We start from the raw sequence: 18,927 nt of genomic DNA, 5'->3' as shown, positions 1-18,927 counted from the left end.
ACAGAAACTTTGCCGTGCTTACAGTGCTCAGTGATCAGAGAATATAAGTAGGTACTCGTATATTCTCTGATCTCATTTCACTTGTAGCACTTGGGGGCTGGAAATTTTTGGCTACTGCTGCAAAAGCTGAATAAATTAATAAAAATATGTGTGAAAGTGTTTGTGTGTCCTTTTTTGCGTAAACATAGCTTGCTTTTGGAATCTATGTTTCATGGGTGCGCAAGTTGTGTTTTCATTGATACAAATCAATACTGCGTCATCTTTGCAGCACAGATTCTACAGAGGGCGAATGTTTACACCAACTGTGCAACTCAGCCAATTATGAATAAAAACGAACATCCGGCAGGCATCCCTTAATGGTCCACGGTTTGTCGTACGGATGTCTGACGGATATTAAGCAATGAAAACATAAACTATACCCTAGGAAAAATTCCAATAGACATCTGTGTTGGTCTTATACGAAATATATAGGTCCAATAAGAAAACCTACAGGTTCCATAGCAAAGTGCACAGGTCCCATACGTATTTTTGCCGGTCCCGTATCAGGGCAACACAGTGTTCCATAAGACAAATAAAATGTCCTATGGGTCCCAATTGAAGCAATAGAAGTACTGATATAAACTTGTATTGGACAAAGAAAATGTTTTATAAGTGCCAATAGATGCAATAGAAGTAGTGATTCATGATATAAACTTGTATTGGTAGCATTGCTTGGCAAGAAATCGACCAAGCAAACGCGCCAAGCATCGCATCTAGAATGAAGGCAGAAAAGGCGTCGCTTTAATAAAGGGTTTATGCGTTTCAAGCTCTTTATTTGTTCTACTGAGGATATTTAGGTACCGTTTGTTGTTTCACTGCGTAATTTCGTAGAGATCATAGCTTGCCGCCAGCACACCTGTAGGGGTACAACAGTTGGGGCTATATATAGGCCACGATTCGGATTCGTTGTATAAGTGCTGTCTTGTGTGTGCCGATCGTGGCTGCTATTGTTGCCTTGCCTAAACGCTCGAAGTTTGGGAGGGTTCACGTAGAAAGATTCGCTTTAGAATAAACAATTCATGCACCTTTGTAGAGGAAACCACTTTGGTACACAGTGCTACTGTCGACACCAATACAGGCTATCAGCTTTTTTAGTGTGTCAGGTCTGTCGTTTCATTATCCAATGAGATGAAACCAATAAAATATTTCTATTATACTTTTTTCCTAGAGTACTTCCTGCATCCATGGAACATTCGTATATCCGTTGCAGACATCTGCGGGACATCCTTAGGACTGCCAATTTTTATGCGCCTAGTAATCCTACGGATGTCTGCCGTACATCCTTCGGCGATCTGTGGACGTCCTACGGCCGTGTGACTAAAATATCCAGAAGCGGTAGTCCAGTGGACGTCTAGAGGAGTTCGAATGCCCATTGGGTAAAGCAATTAAACCAAAGCATGCCCGATGAACATCCCCAAGTTTAAATAATAGGTTCCTGTGGGCATGCACTGAAAAGGCCTAAGTGTATGGTTTTGCCTGTCCCTGAAACGTCCGAATGTACGGTTGTGGCAGCCATAGGACGTTCGACGGACTGCCAATTTTCTTGCGCATAAGCGTCCTGTGGGTGACTGTAGTAAATCCGGTGGATTTCTGTGGATCTCTGACGGACATCCATATGTCTAAAACTGACTCACCAGTGGATGTCACCGGAGTTTCATTGCCCATTGGGTTATTACAGCAATGTTTCCAGTTTCTTTAATGGCTGTGATATACTTTCCAATTTCTCGCCGTGTTTCTGCATGGCCATAAAATGTACCCGTTACGGCACCATGTATCATATATGATAGGCGACGATTTTCGCTCATAAAATCGTAACCATGCGTTATTCTTTTCTTTTGGAAAATTGCGGTTTGTTTGGGCATTTCTGGCCAAAACAAACACATTTCGCAACGAAGTACATGAGATTCCAGATTTACCCTGGTATACTGGAAATGTTCCCGTAGTCTACGCTTGACACTGATGGCATTGTTGTTGCAGAAGCTCCAGTGCATGGGGTCCTCAGCTGCCGGACCACGTGCCTCCTTGTTTGGAGTGGAAGCTCGTCGCCCAAGCCCAGAACAACCGGGTGGGTTCAAGTTCGGCGTCGTTTACACAGAAATTGCTTCATAAACTGGAATCTCTCCCCACGCGCCAGAGTGCCTGATATGAAGTGAAAATAGGAAACAAAGGAAATTTGCTCGATGATCGTTGCGATTGGCTTTAATTTTTGCCTTGCCTCAAGCCATCCTCTGATGTGGTCTTTTCATCTCTGCGTTAACAGCCCAATGCGAATGAGCACCCTTGCTCTGCAATCGGCTTCTTGTTTTTTGAAGCTCGTGCGTTTTACAGGTACCTTTTACCGCTAATTTATAATTTTGAGGCTATGCATTCCTGCCAAGGGCATTTATGCTTTTATGCAATTTTTTAGACTTAGCGGAATTGTAAATAATCACGCATACAGCAAAAATCCTAGAGTTGAAAGAAGCGGACCTTACTTGCACAAAAATTAAACTGCAAATAATTGAAGAATGAACACAATTTCTCAAATCAATTAGGTAGCCTATTACTTTAGGGTACATAATGCAATTTACGAATTAAGCTAGTGGTTTCTCGCATCACATCCACAAGCGACAGTTTTGAGATAAGCGCCGTTACTTTTGTTCCACTTCAAAAAATTTTTAATGCGTAATTGCAACAAAGAAAGTACGCAAATGCTCATGCATTTGGCGTAATTTCAGAGTACGCACATCTAGAATCTGCTGTCAAACACAGAATTCGTTCGAAGTGGTTATGTCTGCAGAACCCACCAGTTACAATCCGTAAATTTCAACAGCTGCCGTAAGGCAATTTGTTAGAAAGCTAATGAGCGCAATATTGGTAATTATTTTATTATACATTTTGATTTCCTGTAAAACCTATACTCGCCTTTAAAGAGTGATCGAGCTCAAGAAGCAGAATTTCGCTACATTGCACAGCCGATATATGAAATTCAGTCAACCCTAAAAAACACCTTGTATGTATAATTGACTAACACGATGTACAGCCTCCCACATTTTTAACTATATCGCATCCAAAACACTACAATATGGTCGTACGTCGTCCAGAAGGGAACATCGCATCAGATGGCTCTTGCACAGGAGAATGTTTAGTGCACTTGAGAGTACTTCTGCCGGTATCGCTGATTATCGTCGCTTAAAGGCGCCAACATGGCGTGTCATGGACGCCCGCGCGATATAGTTAAAAATCCGGGAGGCTGTACGTTGGTGCACAGTATATTTATAACGTTGCGGCTGCTGGACCAGCCTTTGTCGTGCGGATTTTGATAAATCTACCACCTTAGTGTAATCAGCTCAAGGAGTAGTATTGCGCTCCATGCCACAGGCGATCTCTAGAATTTTGTTTAACACTTAGAAACACCCTATGTGAATAATTGCAGAGGAAAGACTACACGATGTACGTTGGCGCACATTATATTTCTAACGTTGCGGCTGGTGGACCAGCCTTTGTCGTGCGGGTTTTGATAAATCTACCACCTTAGTGTAATCTAGCTCAAGGAGTAGTATTGCGCTACATGCCATGCACAGGCGGTCTCTGGAATTCTGTTAACACTTAAAAATACCCTATGTGAATAATTGCAGAGGAAAGACTATACGATGTACGTTGGTGCACATTATATTTCTAACGTTGCGGCTGGTGGACCAGCCTTTGTCGTGCGCACTTTGATAAATCTACCACCTTAGTGTAATCAGCTCAAGGAGTAGTATTGCGCTACATGCACAGGCGGTCTCTGGAATTCTGTTAACACTTAAAAACACCCTATGTGAATAATTGCAGAGGAAAGACTACACGATGTACGTTGGTGCACAGTGTATTTATAACGTTGCGGCTGCTGGACCAGCCTTTGTCGTGCGCACTTTGATAAATCTACCACCTTAGTGTAATCAGCTCAAGGAGTAGTATTGCGCTCCATGCCACAGGCGATCTCTAGAATTTTTTTAACACTTAGAAACACCCTATGTGAATAATTGCAGAGGAAAGACTACACGATGTACGTTGGTGCACAGTGTATTTATAACTGTTGCGGCTGCTGGACCAGCCTTTGTCGTGCGCACTTTGATAAATCTACCACCTTAGTGTAATCAGCTCAAGGAGTAGTATTGCGCTCCATGCCACAGGCGATCTCTAGAATTTTTTAACACTTAGAAACACCCTATGTGAATAATTGCAGAGGAATGACTACACGATGTACGTTGGTGCACAGTATATTTCTAACGTTGCGGCTGGTGGACCAGCCTTTTGTCGTGCGGGTTTTGATAAATCTATCACCTTAGTGTAATCTAGCTCAAGGAGTAGTATTCGCTGCATGCCACAGGCGATCTCTGGCATTCTGGTAACACTCAAAAACCACGACGTTCTTGGCGCCCGTTAATTGGCGTATCGATGACTCGAGACAATGCCGCTCCGTGACAAGCGCTAACTTTTCCCCATGCAAATAGTTGAATATACGTTTATGCATCGGGCTTCCTTTTCATAACATTTGATGGAGTTACGGGGTAACGACTCAGAACGGAACTTCGCAGTGGCCGCCGCTTCGGTTCTTCACCGATATCGCAGGAGACGGTGCCTGGTTCGGCAACGTCTGTGTCGACTGTCGTACTCACGCATCCGAGTGATCCAGGAATTTTCTGCGGCACCGATGGCACCGACGTCAACGACTGGCTGGAGATGTGTGAGCGGGTTAGCAACCACAACAAATGGGATCCCTCGGTGATGCTCACGAACATAACTTTTTACTTGGTGGGAACAGCGCAAGTGTGGTTTCAAAACCACGAAGAACTCCGGGACTGGCAGACCTGAAAGCAGAAGCTGCGAGATCTCTTCGGAAAACCATTCGGTCGGAAGGACGTCGCCAAGAAAGAGTTGGCATCACGAGTTCAAACGTTCTACCGAAGGCTACGTCGCCGATATACAAGACGTGCTCGCGCTCTGCTGCTTGGCCGACGCAGAAATGCCAGAGTCTGACAAAATCGGGCATGCCTTAAAAGGTATCCTTGATGACGCCTTCAATCTACTGATTTGTAAGAACTATACTTCGGTTAATGACATTATCACGGAGTGCAAGCGTTTCGAGAAGGTGAAAAGCCGTCGTGTCTACTAATTATTTGCACGGCTTCCCAATACGGCTGCAACATCGTCCTGTGAAGACCGACAGGACTCTCCTTCGCGGCCGCAGCATCCTTCAAAGCAGCTGACGAAGATTGTGCGCCGTGAGCTGGAAGCCATGTGTTCCGCGGCTCTGTACCCACCAGTGAATGACACATGCGCTCCTAGGGCTCCCCTTGTTCAGGCTATTGTGCTCCAAGAACTCGCCAATGTCGGCTTTCAGCCAGTTTTCACCGCGGCCAGTTCCCGGCCAACCAAACGTCCTTCGTTCGTACATACCGAAAATCAACGGATGCCTCGAGGTTCTCGCAACATGGCAGAGCGGCGAACACCGGATGACCGAGCTATTTGTTTCAGTTGTCGCCGTGTTGGTCACGTCGCCGGATACTGGTTGCCACCGCTGGTACGGACAGATCGTCCAATGGTGGACTCTCGTCTTTCGGGGCTATAAGTGGTCAACCTGCCTATGTTATCTGGACGATGTCATCGTATTTTGCCCTACGTTTGACAGTCACCTCAAGCGCTTGGCCTGCTATTTTTGAAGTCTTTAGGGAGGCAGTCCTTTAATCTAACTCTTCTAAGTGCCATTTCGGACACCGCGAAGTCAAAGTTCTTGGCCACCTTATCAGTCCTGCCTGTTTACATCCTGATCCTGATAAGACTCACGCAGTCAAGAACTTTCCTTTACCCTGGTCAGCAAAAGATGTGCGCAGCTTCGTGGACTTGTGCTCGTATTTTCGTCAGTTCGTTAAAATTTTTGCGGATATCGCCCGCCACTGACCGACCTTCTCAAGAAGGACACTACGTTTCTTTGGGTCCGTGAACAAGGCGACGCCTTCTACACCCTCATGCGCTTGTTGACAACGCCTCCGATATTAGGCCACTTTGATCCATCTGCACCAACTCAAGTTCGCACAGATGCCAGTGGCCATGGCATTGGTGCTCTCCTCAACCAACAGGAAAACGGAGATGAGCGTGTCATTGCCTACGCCAGTCGTGTTTTGTTCCCTTCAGAGCGCAATTTTCCTATCACCGAGCGTGAGTGCCTCGCTCTGATGTGGGCAGTGGCTAAATTTCGCCCTTACTTGTTTGGCCGCCCATTTTCTGTTATGGACCACCATGCCCTGTGCTGGCTATCATCACTGAAAGACCCGACTGTCCGCCTTGGTCACTGGGCACTCAGACTCCACGAGTATTCTTTCGCTGTGATGTACAAGTCCGGCCGCTTACATCTGGACGCCGACTGCTTGTCTCGTCACCCAGTCGACCCTCCTGACAACGACTAACAGGATGCTGACACTTCCGTTAAATTCATTTCTGACTTTCGCGACATCATTAATGAGCCGCGAAAAGACGACTCTCCACGGTCGATCATCGAGCGCTTGACTTCTGGCCAATTAGAGTGTTTGTGCTCCATGACGACATTCTTTATCGACGCAACATCGGCTCTGATGAACCAGATTTACATAGTCGTCCCTCGTCACCTCCGTTCTACTGTTCTTGCTGAGCTCCACGACGCAACCACTGCTGGACACCTTGGCACCTCCTGCACTTACAAGTTACGACAGAGTGCGACGTCGATTCTTCTGGCCAGACCTGCATGTACTGCTCTCTGTGACGCTAGGTTGCGGCTTGTGACCTCTACCAGTGGCGAAAGTGGCGCCATGTGCGCAACCTGCTGGCCATCTTCATCCAATCGATGTTCCCATGGAGCCTTTCTTCCGTGTTGGCATGGACCTTCTTGGCCCCTTCCCCAAATCCATAAAAGGGAACAAATGGATAGTCGTTGCAACAGACTACGCGACGCGCTATCTTATTACACGTGCCCTTCCCACCAGATGTGCTACAGATGTAGCAGACTTTTTACTTCACGACGTGATTCTTCACCATGGCGCGCCAACGCAGCTGCTGACAGATCGTGGCCGCTACTTCCTGTCCCAAGTTGTCGAAGACATACTTCGTTCCTGCTCCAACGAACACAAGCTCGCAACCGCATATCACCCACAAACGAACGGACTGACTGAACGACTAAATCGCACGCTCACAGAGATGTTCCCTATGTGCGTTCCAGCAGACGATCGCGATTAAGACAGCACTTTGCCCTACGTGAAATTTGCGTAAAATTCATACTGTCGTGATACCACCTGTTTCTCTCCTTCCTACCTCTTGTTTGGTCACCATCCCACTCTGGCTTTTGACACCCTGCGATCTTCGGTGTCGCGACACACCACGAAATACGCCCACGACGCCGTTGATCGGGCTCGTATGCCTCTCCAGATTGTCTATGATCGACTTACAGCGGCTCGGGTGTCACAAAAGACTCGCTACGACCGCCGTCACCGGAGCCTTCAGTTCTCTCCCGGAGATCTCATTCTTCTATAGTCGCCACGTCGGCCTGTCGGAAAAACTGCTGTCACGCTATACCGGGCCCTACCGGATATTGCGACAATGAAGTGACTTAAATTACGAAATCACCCCTGTAGAAGACACGCCATCGTCACCGCACCTACGAACTGACGTCGTCCACGTGTCCCGTTTAAAACCATAAAAACCATGCTGTTCATCTCGTTCGCTGTCATTCTAACAAGCGCCAGGACGGCACTCCAGCCCCCGGGGGTTATCTTACGGTGAATCTGGACAAGACCGTGCGCGCAAGAGAGATACGAAGAGGAAGTGCTAGACTGTCTGCTGGAGCTGTGACTTTTGTACCAGCCTGCGTGTTTGCCACTAATTTTCCCCCATGTAATTGGTTGTATATACGTTTCTGCATCGGGCTTCCTCTTCATAACAATATTAATCAAGTAAACGCATGCATTTACTAGCTATTTAGTAACTTTGTTTTTAAGAGTATAGAGTGGACAATTTCAAGAGTTGCAGTAAATAAATTTACCAGAACCTATTGCACTAAATATTATGGTGAGATTTAGAATGCAGCAGGTGAATAGTAAGACTGAGCGACTGTAGAAAAACGTAGCTAGTGGAGCAGCTGGGCTGGTTCGCGCGAATCACACACCTGTGGACAGATCAAGACTGCGTGGAGTTGTCAGGTAGATCAAGGGGTGCAAGCATGGCATTTTACCTGCATAATTGTCACCTAATTTTCATCGCCGTGTTAACATGCTACAAAGTGCATGTCGCGGAATGTAGCTCTCCTCTGAAGATAGCTGAGACGTAGAATATATGCAGGGATAATGTGGACCATGTGACTTAGCGTGCCAGGAATATCAAATTACTCGGGGTCTTTTGGGTCGTGCTGCATTTGTAACCGCACAATATGAAGGTAATCGGCAAACTTTAGCTGTCATCTCCAATTGTTATGCAAGTATAGTAGCCAAGTAAAAGCCCATTTCACTCTTGGTAAATTCACTGTTTATTCCTAACCAACACTGACCCTACAGAAATGTGAGACGTTTCGGCAAATGATTCACGCTACGTTAGCTTACTATATTACAGTGTTCCAAAATGCCTGCGTTAACTTTACTCATAAGCTTCAGCGACAATTTTAGCGACCTTGCAAGTAAATTTAGCGGAAATTTAGTGAGTTTTTGGTCTCACTTTAGCCACATGCTTCAAAAAATTATGCCAACACTCTGCTGATTATAGAGGTCATGGCGATGCGAGAAGGGCACGTAAGGTCTGGGCCTTCCGGTGATTTTGCCGCAGTAGACAATGGTTTCTGACCCAGAGACGGGAACTTGCTATAGCTATAACTTGCCGCCTTTGAGGAGTTGCTACAGTTGGGCGTCGGATGTGTGGGCCTCTGCGAGGACGTCATTAGCCGCAGGCGAAGAATTGATGGCGAATACACGGGAGCGTGTCTCAGCGACTACATTATCCTTCAAGCTGGCGAACCGGATGTCGGTGGTAACTGGCCTATAAACGACAGCTGGTTTTGCTGGACCGGCGGAACTTTATCGCCGCATTGAGAGAAGGCACATGTGATATGTTTGTCCCAGGTATAGAGATACGCCACGAGGATGTTGCGAGAATGATGAACTGCCTCGTAGATGGCAAGGAGCCCCTGCAGTAAGCAGACCAGTTCGGATGCGCTGGTGCATAGTTGTCTCAGTGGAACTGGCGATGTGTGGCTAGTTTCTTAGTGAAGAACGTCAAAAAGCTCAAGGTATTATGCAGGCCTTTCATGAGGGCTGCTCTGATGTTGATGCTAGAGGCATCCGTGTCACAAGGGAGCGTCTGGTACTGGATGATGAAACAGACTCGCGTTGCAGAGAGCAGCTTTGGAGTTCTTGAAGGCTTCTGTCAAAGCTGGTACCTAGGTGACGACTTGGTTAGTTCGTAGACAGGCCAAGACGTCGTGGAGAGGAGCCTGATAGGCGGCTGCTTTAGGCAAAAAGCGTCTCTAGAACTTAATCATGCCGAGTAAACGGCGCAGATCTTTGGCGCCGTTTTGACGCAGACTTTGGCGCATCCTAAAATTTCTTCTGCCGAAAATTGGTAGCCCAGAAAGGTGACCATGGGTTAGCCGAGGGTGGTCTTCTGTATATTGGTCGTGGTCAGTGAGGCGCTTGAAAAGTAGGCAAAAATGCTGGTGGTGGCCTTCAGTGACAAAGCACAAGTCGAGGCCGTGGACGACTTTATTGATCAAGTATTGGAAGGTTTGTCCCGCGTTTTTAAGACCGAAGCTCATGAAGGGAAACTTGTACAAACCAAAAAGTGTGATGATAGCAGTCTTCGGGATTTCGTCCGGGTTGACAACAATTTGTGTGCAAGCCTTGACGAGACCAAACACGGGGAAGACATGGCAGCCGTGTAAGCGGTGGGCCAAGTCCTGTATGTGGTGGACCGAGTACCTGTCGGGATTGGTGCGGGCGTTGTGGGCACGATAATTTCCGCAGGGTCGCCAGGCGGCCGTCTTCTTTAGTACCAGGTGACCTTTTGACACTCGCTTGCTCGGTCGTCCGCTATACTGCCACATCATCCCTCGCATCGAGTAGCAGCATACGAGATGACCGAGCGAGCCGTAGTGAGTGTCAAAACGTCGCAATGTCCTGCTTCCACGTAGCCGCACACTGTGCCATGACGTCACCACATAGTATCCTTCTGGGAAACGAAACAAAAACTTGCTGCAGAAAAGCTATTATATAAGATAGTTTACGGCACTCTGAGGCTTCTCACTATATTTTCTAGGGTATAGAGGTCTAGGACCTTCATTTAATGCAAAAAATGAGTAGTCAAAAATATGTCAGTACCCCTTTAAAAGAATAAGGGGCCATTCAAAACCTACGGCGTTGGTACCCCAGCCTGTGGTTAGCATTATTAGCAGCACAATTAATGTGCCTCTGGCAAGATATATTTCATTTTAACGTGTACTTGTAAGCATTTGTATGTAGTCACTCTCTCCAGAACGGAACCATCAATGTTATACTTGCAAGCATTCACGGAAGGTTTACGAGAAATTCTCATTACTTCGCACTTCCTCGCATTTAGTCTCATTTCCATGTGTTGCGCCAGCCAGTAATAGAAGGTTAGACTACAGTAGGGGTCAGTACTAGAAGAAATCACGCGGTATCCTACACAGTCAACTGAAAATACTCTAATTGAAGAATTATTAGATTGTGGTAAATTGTTTATGTATAGGCAGAAAAAAAAGGGGCGAAAGGACTGCACCTGGCCGCACACCTGAACTGACAGGACAAAGAGACGAATCGTAGCCATTAGGCAGTTACAAATTACAGTCAGTTAAACAAAAAAGCGTCGGATCACATTTCTTCTTCCAGAAGTGCGCAATTGTTATCAAAATTCGAAAGCAGAGTTTTGCTTACTTCAGCCTGTTTATTAAACTCCGTCAATAAATATACACAGTAACAGTCGGAAGAAGCGGACTGATCCAAAAACCCTTCTCGATTGATGTCAGCTATAATTGACCAATAGCAGCCGCGTATGAGCTTGAGTTTGTTTGAATTTATTTAACCACGTGACAGGTACATAAAAGTACACATAGACGTGGTTGGGTGTGATGGGAAAAAAGCTGCAATTCACAGCTTGACTGGCTCCATCACCCGGTAAACAAAACAAAATAACAAAATTACAAAATTACAGGCAGCGGAGAGTGACAACACAAAAGGAACACGCATGTGGCCTGTCACAGCAAAGCGTAAAATAAAACTTTGAAATACATAAAAAACATTCAAAAACAAAGCAATAGATAAATGAATGACACTAATTAGCCATCACAAAAAATGACCTAATATTCATGAATAGCACAATCAGAACATCCTACGTCATATATCAGTTTTAGACAAGATACGGAAACTTTGAATTGTTACCTTCCACTTGTTCAGTACACTCGGAAGACAGAAATGTAATGTTTGGAATCCGTAATTAGTGCGAGGACATGGTACATAACAATTCTCTGTATGTCGAGTGACGCGACTGGCAGAATTTGGTTGCAAATCGGCCACAGTACGTAAGAGGGTACTTCCTCTGCGTATTTCTGATTTAAATGTTGACAAAAGCTGGTATTCGTAATAACTGTTTACTCTTAAAATTCTATACTTTGGCATTAAGAGGCGGTGTGTGCGTTATGTGATGCACCTTCAGTGCACCGTAGGGCCTTTTTTTTTGTAACACTACCAGATTATTTAATGATGCTTTAGAGCCTGTGGCCCAAACAGATGACAATAATATAAATGTGAAGAAAAAAGAGCGTTATTTAATAATAGTTTTTTGTTTTACACGTAATGTATTTTGACACCGACGCAACACACCAAAAACTCTGCAAAGTTTATGACTTAGGTGTTCAGTATGGTAATTCCATGCCATATGCTCGTGAAAGAGAACACCAAGAGTTTTAACTGTTTGGGAAAATTCAATTTCGTTATTATTAAGGGTTAGCTTGAGAGACGTTTCGTAAAATTTGGATTTCGCACGGAATAGTACAGCCTTGGTTTTAGAGCAATTAATGTGTAGTGAATTTGCCAGTGAGAATACGCTATATGATGAAATATAGCGCCCGAAAATAGTGAGAAAAAGCCTTCTGTTGAAAAGAGAGTGTTTGAGGAAAAGGTGACTGCACGCTCCGCTTGCGAGCTCCACGCGCCGCCCACGACTGCAAAATATGGCTGAGATGTTTACAGCAGCGTATGCTATCCGCGAACTGCGTTTTTTTTTTTTTCAGTAAGCCCGAGAGGTGGTTCAGGACCCCTTTAAAGCCCGGCCCACATGGAGCGAACTTTCACGGCGAACTTCGCGCGGCCTGCACCAGCGCGGCGGAACGCCAGCGTTCCGCCGCCGTGCTGCACCCACATGCGCCGAAAAACAGGTGGCCGCGATTTCAGTGTTGCTAGAAACAGCGTGATCGCATTCCCAGTAAAATGCAGTGACAAAATAGTTTTGTATCTGCAACTGAACCATACTGGTCGCACCTGGACGGCTGTGATCAGTTGATCATTGTACGCGATGCGCGCAGCTTTTGTCGCCATGTTCGCTCTAGGCTCTTTGGCTGTAAAGCCCCTTTATTTGGCTGGCTAACCGATTCAAATGTGGCGGCAGGAAGTCGGACGCGACCGCGCCCTGATTGGCCCGCGCTGACAGCCTTCTTTCGCCGCTTCCGGCGAGTGGTTGACCGCCTGCGAACATATCTAGCCCGCCTTGATCGACGGCGAACAGCCGCCGGGTGGACGCCGCGCGCGTCCGTTCGCCAGTTTTTCGCAAGAAAATCGCTCCATGTGGGTCGGGCTTAATAGTTAAAAAGTGGGCCTTCTTGTAGTCTAAAAAATACGATTCACAGGCCTGCACGGCACACGCAGCAGTCACAGCGTAAGGTGGAGCAGCGCCTCCATACGAGCTTCATTTTCGGCACCATGCGCTATATACAGGCTCTTGCGAAGTCTCTTCGCGTTGTTTTCGCGAAGAGACTTCGAATAGCTGCGGCTTCTGCTGCTCTCTGCGCAGCGGTCTGCTGATCCCGATGTTGCCTGACTGCAGCCGCGCACGTAGCTCTGCGATTCGCTTCTTCAGCAGTATACGTACCTTGCGAGGAGGCTCCATAACTTGTACCGAAGGGTAAACACATGTATCCAGGCTACGTGGCGCACATTTCACATCCCTTGACCCGTGGCATGGTACGTTGTTGTTAATGATGATGATGATGGTTTATTGACATCCCTCTCGAGACAGAGAGAGAGAATAAACATCTTTATTAGGTAAATGAAGCTTTGGAGAGGCGCCCTTTTCTAAACTGGGAGGCCAATAAAACAAAAAACAAAAACAGCTGAAACATAGGAGCTGTCGATGATAGTGGTGGTTTATTGGCATCCCCTTGGAAACGGGGTGGTCACAAATTGCCACCTAGTCTGCATTAGTTAACCAGGTCCAGCTACATGCAGCATGCAACTGCTATATGCAATTGCTACATGTCGGGACACCTGGTGGAATATAACGGAACTGCAAAGCAAAGTTTGCAAGTATCACCGCTACGCGGCGCGCATGTCACATGACGTGTGAAATGGCACAATACGATGCTAGTGATCATGATGATGATGATTTAATGGCATTCCCTTTGAAACGGGATGCTGTCAAACAATCACCTAGCCTGCTTGAATTGCTTGAGTGGTGGGGCATTTAACACCCATTTTAATTGAGAGGTTAATATAACAATGATCGCTCAGCCCTGGTTATAAAATAAGTAAATGTACAATGTCATGAGGTGTTGGGAGAATGAAGGGGAATACGTTCACGGCTAGACGAAGTAGTTCCCATTGGAGCAACAACTGAGGCACCTTGAAACGGGAGAATGTCTTTTTAATGTCGGCGCTTTCGCTTGAAAACTGCGTCAGAGCTGGACAAGGACCAATCAAAGTTGGAGAAAAGCGCGTGACGAGGGAACCGAACAACGCATCATGCAAATTGGAACAAAAATTATGTGCCGTGTTTGATGCCCCCTCCCATCCTCCACGATAGCAACCACAAAAAATCATATAGTGGTGGTTGACACAAACGCATGCAGAGACAGTTTCTAAAGTTGACGCTAAGGGGAGGTCAAAAGAGGCAATTTCATGGGAAGCTGCTTTTATAAAGAAATACTGTCGCATGTGCTTGAATTTTGATGCCACAACGCCGGGCGGTCAATTTTTCCCCGAGTCATGTAAGGCTTTCACCTTAATAATAATTAAAAAAAACTGAGACGAAACCGCCGCGCTCCAGTGAGCAACGCCATTCGGCTTGACATAATAGCTGTACTGAGGCTTGCACAGGCCGGCTATCTCTTTCCCCATAAGCACTGCTCGGTAGAAGTCGCCGAGAACGACCAAGTACTGAAATACCTTCTGAAATAGAAAGAAAATGATCATTTGCAGATTTAGTAGGCCAATGTTATCTGGGACGAAATTTATTTGGCAGTATTCTGATGAAGCATTCGTGAAGATTATTTTTCACGTAGGTTTTCTTGTTTGAGTGTTTCAACAAATTACGGGGAAGCTCCCTGAACGGGAACTGTCGAAGATATGCGTAGCACGAAATGGCGGTCGGCATGGTGCGGTATGTGTTATGCGTGGCAATGATGTGGGTGGGGCTTATGCTTATGTAGTATGCGCTATTTATTTATATATACGTGAGGAGTACGAAACAAGGTGTTAGTATCTGCTTTAAAGTGGCGCCAGTACTTGGCGAACTTTTTTACAGCGGAGCTGTTAGAACCTTGTGGTATAATGATCATCCCGTCGTCCGCAGCTTCGCCGAGCTGCGGCAGCTCGCGCGAAGCTCGCGCAGCGTAGCGGATTTGAGGTGGAGAGGAGGAGTGAGGCAGGTGTTGGTGGGACGGGGCTTAGCGGGAGAGAGGGAGCGGCGCGCCGAACGGTGGGTGGAGCCTAGCGGGGGAGAAGGAGCAGTGCGGCAGGCACAGGTTGTGTGACGTCATTACTCTCAGATAAAACCCGCGCGCTCGCTTGGGCGGTCCTCTTTCTCGCAGTGGAAAAAGAAGTAATGACGTGGCGTTTGCTTAGCAATGGCGAAGACTACCGTCAGGACTCCCGAGGAAGAAGCCGCTCGACTGGAGCACCGTTGCGAAGCTGATCGTGAACGGAAGCGTCGACAGAGATTCGATCCTGAAGCGAGAGCTAGGGAAGCTGAAACCAAGCGTCGCAGAAGAGAATTAGGGGTGCGATCTTGTACGCGTTCCAAAATGGAACGGAGGCGGTCCGTTCCATCGAGCCGCACACGATTGGTCAATTTGATCGTCACGGTTCAAATTGACCAATCGTGTGCGGCTCGATGGAACGGACCGCCTCCGTTCCATTTTGGAACGCGTACAAGACCGCGCCCTAGATCCCGAGTTTAGATTGACGGAAGCCGAGAGTTCGCGTAGGCGAATAAATCTTAGCATTCTCAATCTGCACTGCCATGTCAAAAAAATTATCGTGGCTCTGCTATCGCAAACTCCAGAGACCAGCGGAGATGGGGGAAGCCCAGCAAAAGTTAGACTAAGTGTGTGGTTTGCCACTACTTTACTAGGCTTCCCCCCAGCTCCTCTGGTCTCTGGTGTTTGCGATAGCAGAGCCATACAGACAGACAGCGAACTTTATTTGCGATACAGAGCCATGCATAATTCTTTCAGTTTTGTCGACAGAGATATAACTGAAAGCCTTCAGCTATGATAAAGCACGTGTTTGAACATGTTGACAATTTTTGGTGGTGTTTGAGACATGATTACTGCCGAGGCTCTCGCGAATATATTGAAACCCATTCATCCATTGTCCTGAGTTTCACAGACTTTTCGTATATCTTGATAGCACATGCACAAAGTGATAGTCGTGATACGCATGTCCTTCAAACATGTAATAAAGTGTTGTAATCCTATTGTACGCATATATATATATATATATATATATATATATAGAGAGAGAGAAATGAGAAGCACAACTTAGCGGTTATCTTAGGTTTATTTACCCAACAGTTTCGGTCGGTAAATAAACCTAAGATAGCCGCTAAGTTGTGCTTCTCATTTTTTCTAAATACGCTTGGCCCATTGAAAAATACAGTTACTATATATATATATATATATATATATATATATATATATATATATATATATGTGTGTGTGTTCGGGTGGGCAGAATTAATTCAGAGTCCCCTACTAGGACGTGCCCCGTACTCAAATCGTGGTTTTGCACGTAGTACCCCAGAATTCAATTCATATGAAATGTTTTGTGAAATATATATGAAATGAAATATTATGAATATATGAAATGTTTTATAACCAAAATGATAGTTGCGAGTCAGCGCATGTCTTACGCATTTCCTCACTTCGTCCTCGTTTCTGGTGACCGCTGCACGAACCACAAATTTACGCCCCAACCAGTACAATTTTCAATGCAGATGCGTTGTTCCGTTAAGAGCCCCCTTTGGAGAAGCGGTTGCAATTAATGCGCTCTGGCTTTGAGAAATGAATTGCCCAAGCCTCGCGACGTATCTTAAGGTCCACGAGACGTACGCGTCGCTGCAACATGTAGCAGAAACGAAGCAGCTTAATGATAATTATTTATCAAAGATACCGCTCCGTAATTTGCCAAACGACCAGGGAATCGCAAGAGAGGTGTGACCAAAATTGTTATTTTTTTTTCTTTCAGAGTCGCAATGTATTGACAAAGTGTGTTCTCTCTCTCTCTCTCTCTCTCTCTCTGTGTGCATCAGACCACCACGAGTGTTGGCAGCAGGCCAGCTGCACCAGTGGCTCTGTCGGCGCGGACGGCCGAGCTGCAGACCAAGCGGAGCGTGTGGTTTTCGGCGTCGCCTGTTGACCTCGTGCCCAGTGACACTCGACGCCAGTGAATCGATTTCCTGCAGTAGTGGGAGAGCGGTGCCCACTGTCTCTCACTTTTAGATTGGCGCAAGCACCTAGCAGTGAAGGGAAACAGCACAAAATTTGGTTTGCTACCCGGCCCAGGGGAAGTAGAAAGGTATAGCTGCATAATGCGCAGGCAGTGATTATACCTACATAACATGCAATACTGGGCCCAGACGAAAGAGTGATAGGGGGCATTGTGAACGAGAAGGCAAATGACAAATCGATCTTATAAATTTGACCGCAACGAACATCCCTTGGAACTCGTCAAAACGAAAGGCGTTTTTCCCTAAGGACATTTTGGATGGCCCAGATGCTTTCAGCAGGCGGCGCATCCTCTATAATGTTGCCGCAGCATGCCAGGTCCACTAAAGTACACAACCAAAGGTCATCCCCGTCTGCTGTTGCTGCCTATGTCAATATTTGTTCACTGTATCAGCATGTGGCACGTGCACGACATGCACCATCGCATCAAATTGTTGTGCTCCCACCAAAAAGCCGCGCCGAGTGGCGTGAGCGTAGTAATCTGTGTGAAACTTATTACGAAAAATCTTCAATCTTTTTCGGTATTGGTTTGTACCAGCACTAACACATGGGAAGAAAACTTGGGCAATCACCAAAAAATCTGATACTGACTGCGCAACTAGAGGTGGAATGGTAAATTAGAGGTGCAATAGTAGCAGACATGATGATATTGATTAAGGTGCAAAAGGACGGAGCTTACAGTCTAGATGACATTAAGAAATGCAGTTAGCGCACTGTACTTATACGACAGTGCTCGTGAGCCATGCCAGCGTTGTGAGCTGAAGGGGTTAATAACTTTTCTTTACATTCGCCATCTGTGAAATCAAGCCAGCATGTGTATGACCAATGCAAAAGGAGGGGGGGGGGGGGGGGGAAGCAGAGAGCTAGTGACCCACAGAACGAGTACCGAGTAAAAGTGCAATGCATGTTAGCAGAGGCTGGTGGACATTACGCTTAAGTGAGTTAGTAAGCGAATAATCGGTTACAGGAGCTTATCTAGCTGATAAATATACGAAGCTTACTGCGTACTTTGTACTTTGTAACAAAGTACAGAGCTTACTCTGTACTTTGCTATCGCTAGCAATGCTTCAGCTTATTTATTTATTTATTTATTTATTTATTTATTTATTTATTTATTTATTTATTTATTTATTTACTTCATACCCACAGCACCCCATCGGCATTACAAGGGGGGAAAGGTGCCACACATATTCACATGTGTGAATTCAACAATTCACTTATTCATATTCATACATTCAGATATATTCAAATCATTTATATATATATATATATATATATATATATATATATATATATCGGATGAAGGCCGGAACACCGGCCAAAACATCAGTAAAATAATAGTATTTTACAGCGAAGCTGTTAAGGGCTCAGTCTCCGATGGTCGTGTCCGCGTGTAGTTTTCCCCTTGGCCGTATGCTGTATGTACGAGTGAAAGCGCGCGAGGGCCGCGCGCTTTCACGGGGAGCGAACGCGACATCTTCGGTCGCGCGAAAGGCCGTGGGGGGTCGGAAGGGGGGGGGGGAGGGGAGGCGACGTTTAGCTGCGGCACGAAATGCGTATCTCGCGACCGGGCGCAAGGGGAACTGGCGACTCAATCACCCACACGAAAGGAAGAAAGCGGGAAGGCAGCGCGGGAGGGAGCGAGTGCGGCTTTTGCTCTGCGAGCAATTAGCTGCGTACTTGTACTTTGCGTACAAGTACGCAGCTTTGCCTACTTTTGTATGCGCTATGCTTTCCCCGCTCAGTTTCCGTTGAAGCGATATACCACATGAATCTTCACTCGTTGCTGGTGGCGCGCTTGCTCACGCCAGCGTTTTGACAGCGGTTGTGTGCGGTCATCGAGTATGATCTATTCATGTTTGCGTGTGCGGGCTGACGCCATTCTTGTTAATTCAGTTAGT

The 18,927-nt window shown here is 46.3% G+C and overlaps 1 protein-coding gene across 1 annotated transcript in view; it reads left to right on the top strand.

The window, feature by feature from the left end:
- LOC125942680 (centrosomal protein of 83 kDa-like) overlaps positions 1–18,158 on the top strand; it is a 41,515-nt gene extending 23,357 nt beyond the window's left edge. The window contains exons 5-6 of the mRNA XM_049660940.1: positions 2,017–2,104; positions 16,831–18,158. Of these exons, the coding sequence (XP_049516897.1) occupies positions 2,017–2,104; positions 16,831–16,968 (226 nt within the window). The 3' untranslated portion in view covers positions 16,969–18,158. The remainder of the gene's footprint in view (positions 1–2,016; positions 2,105–16,830) is intronic.
- Positions 18,159–18,927: the final 769 nt, after the last annotated feature.

Source organism: Dermacentor silvarum, chromosome 1 (genome assembly GCF_013339745.2).
Source record: "Dermacentor silvarum isolate Dsil-2018 chromosome 1, BIME_Dsil_1.4, whole genome shotgun sequence".
Classification (NCBI taxonomy): Eukaryota; Metazoa; Arthropoda; class Arachnida; order Ixodida; family Ixodidae; genus Dermacentor; species Dermacentor silvarum.
This window is presented reverse-complemented; position numbering and strand designations above follow the sequence as displayed.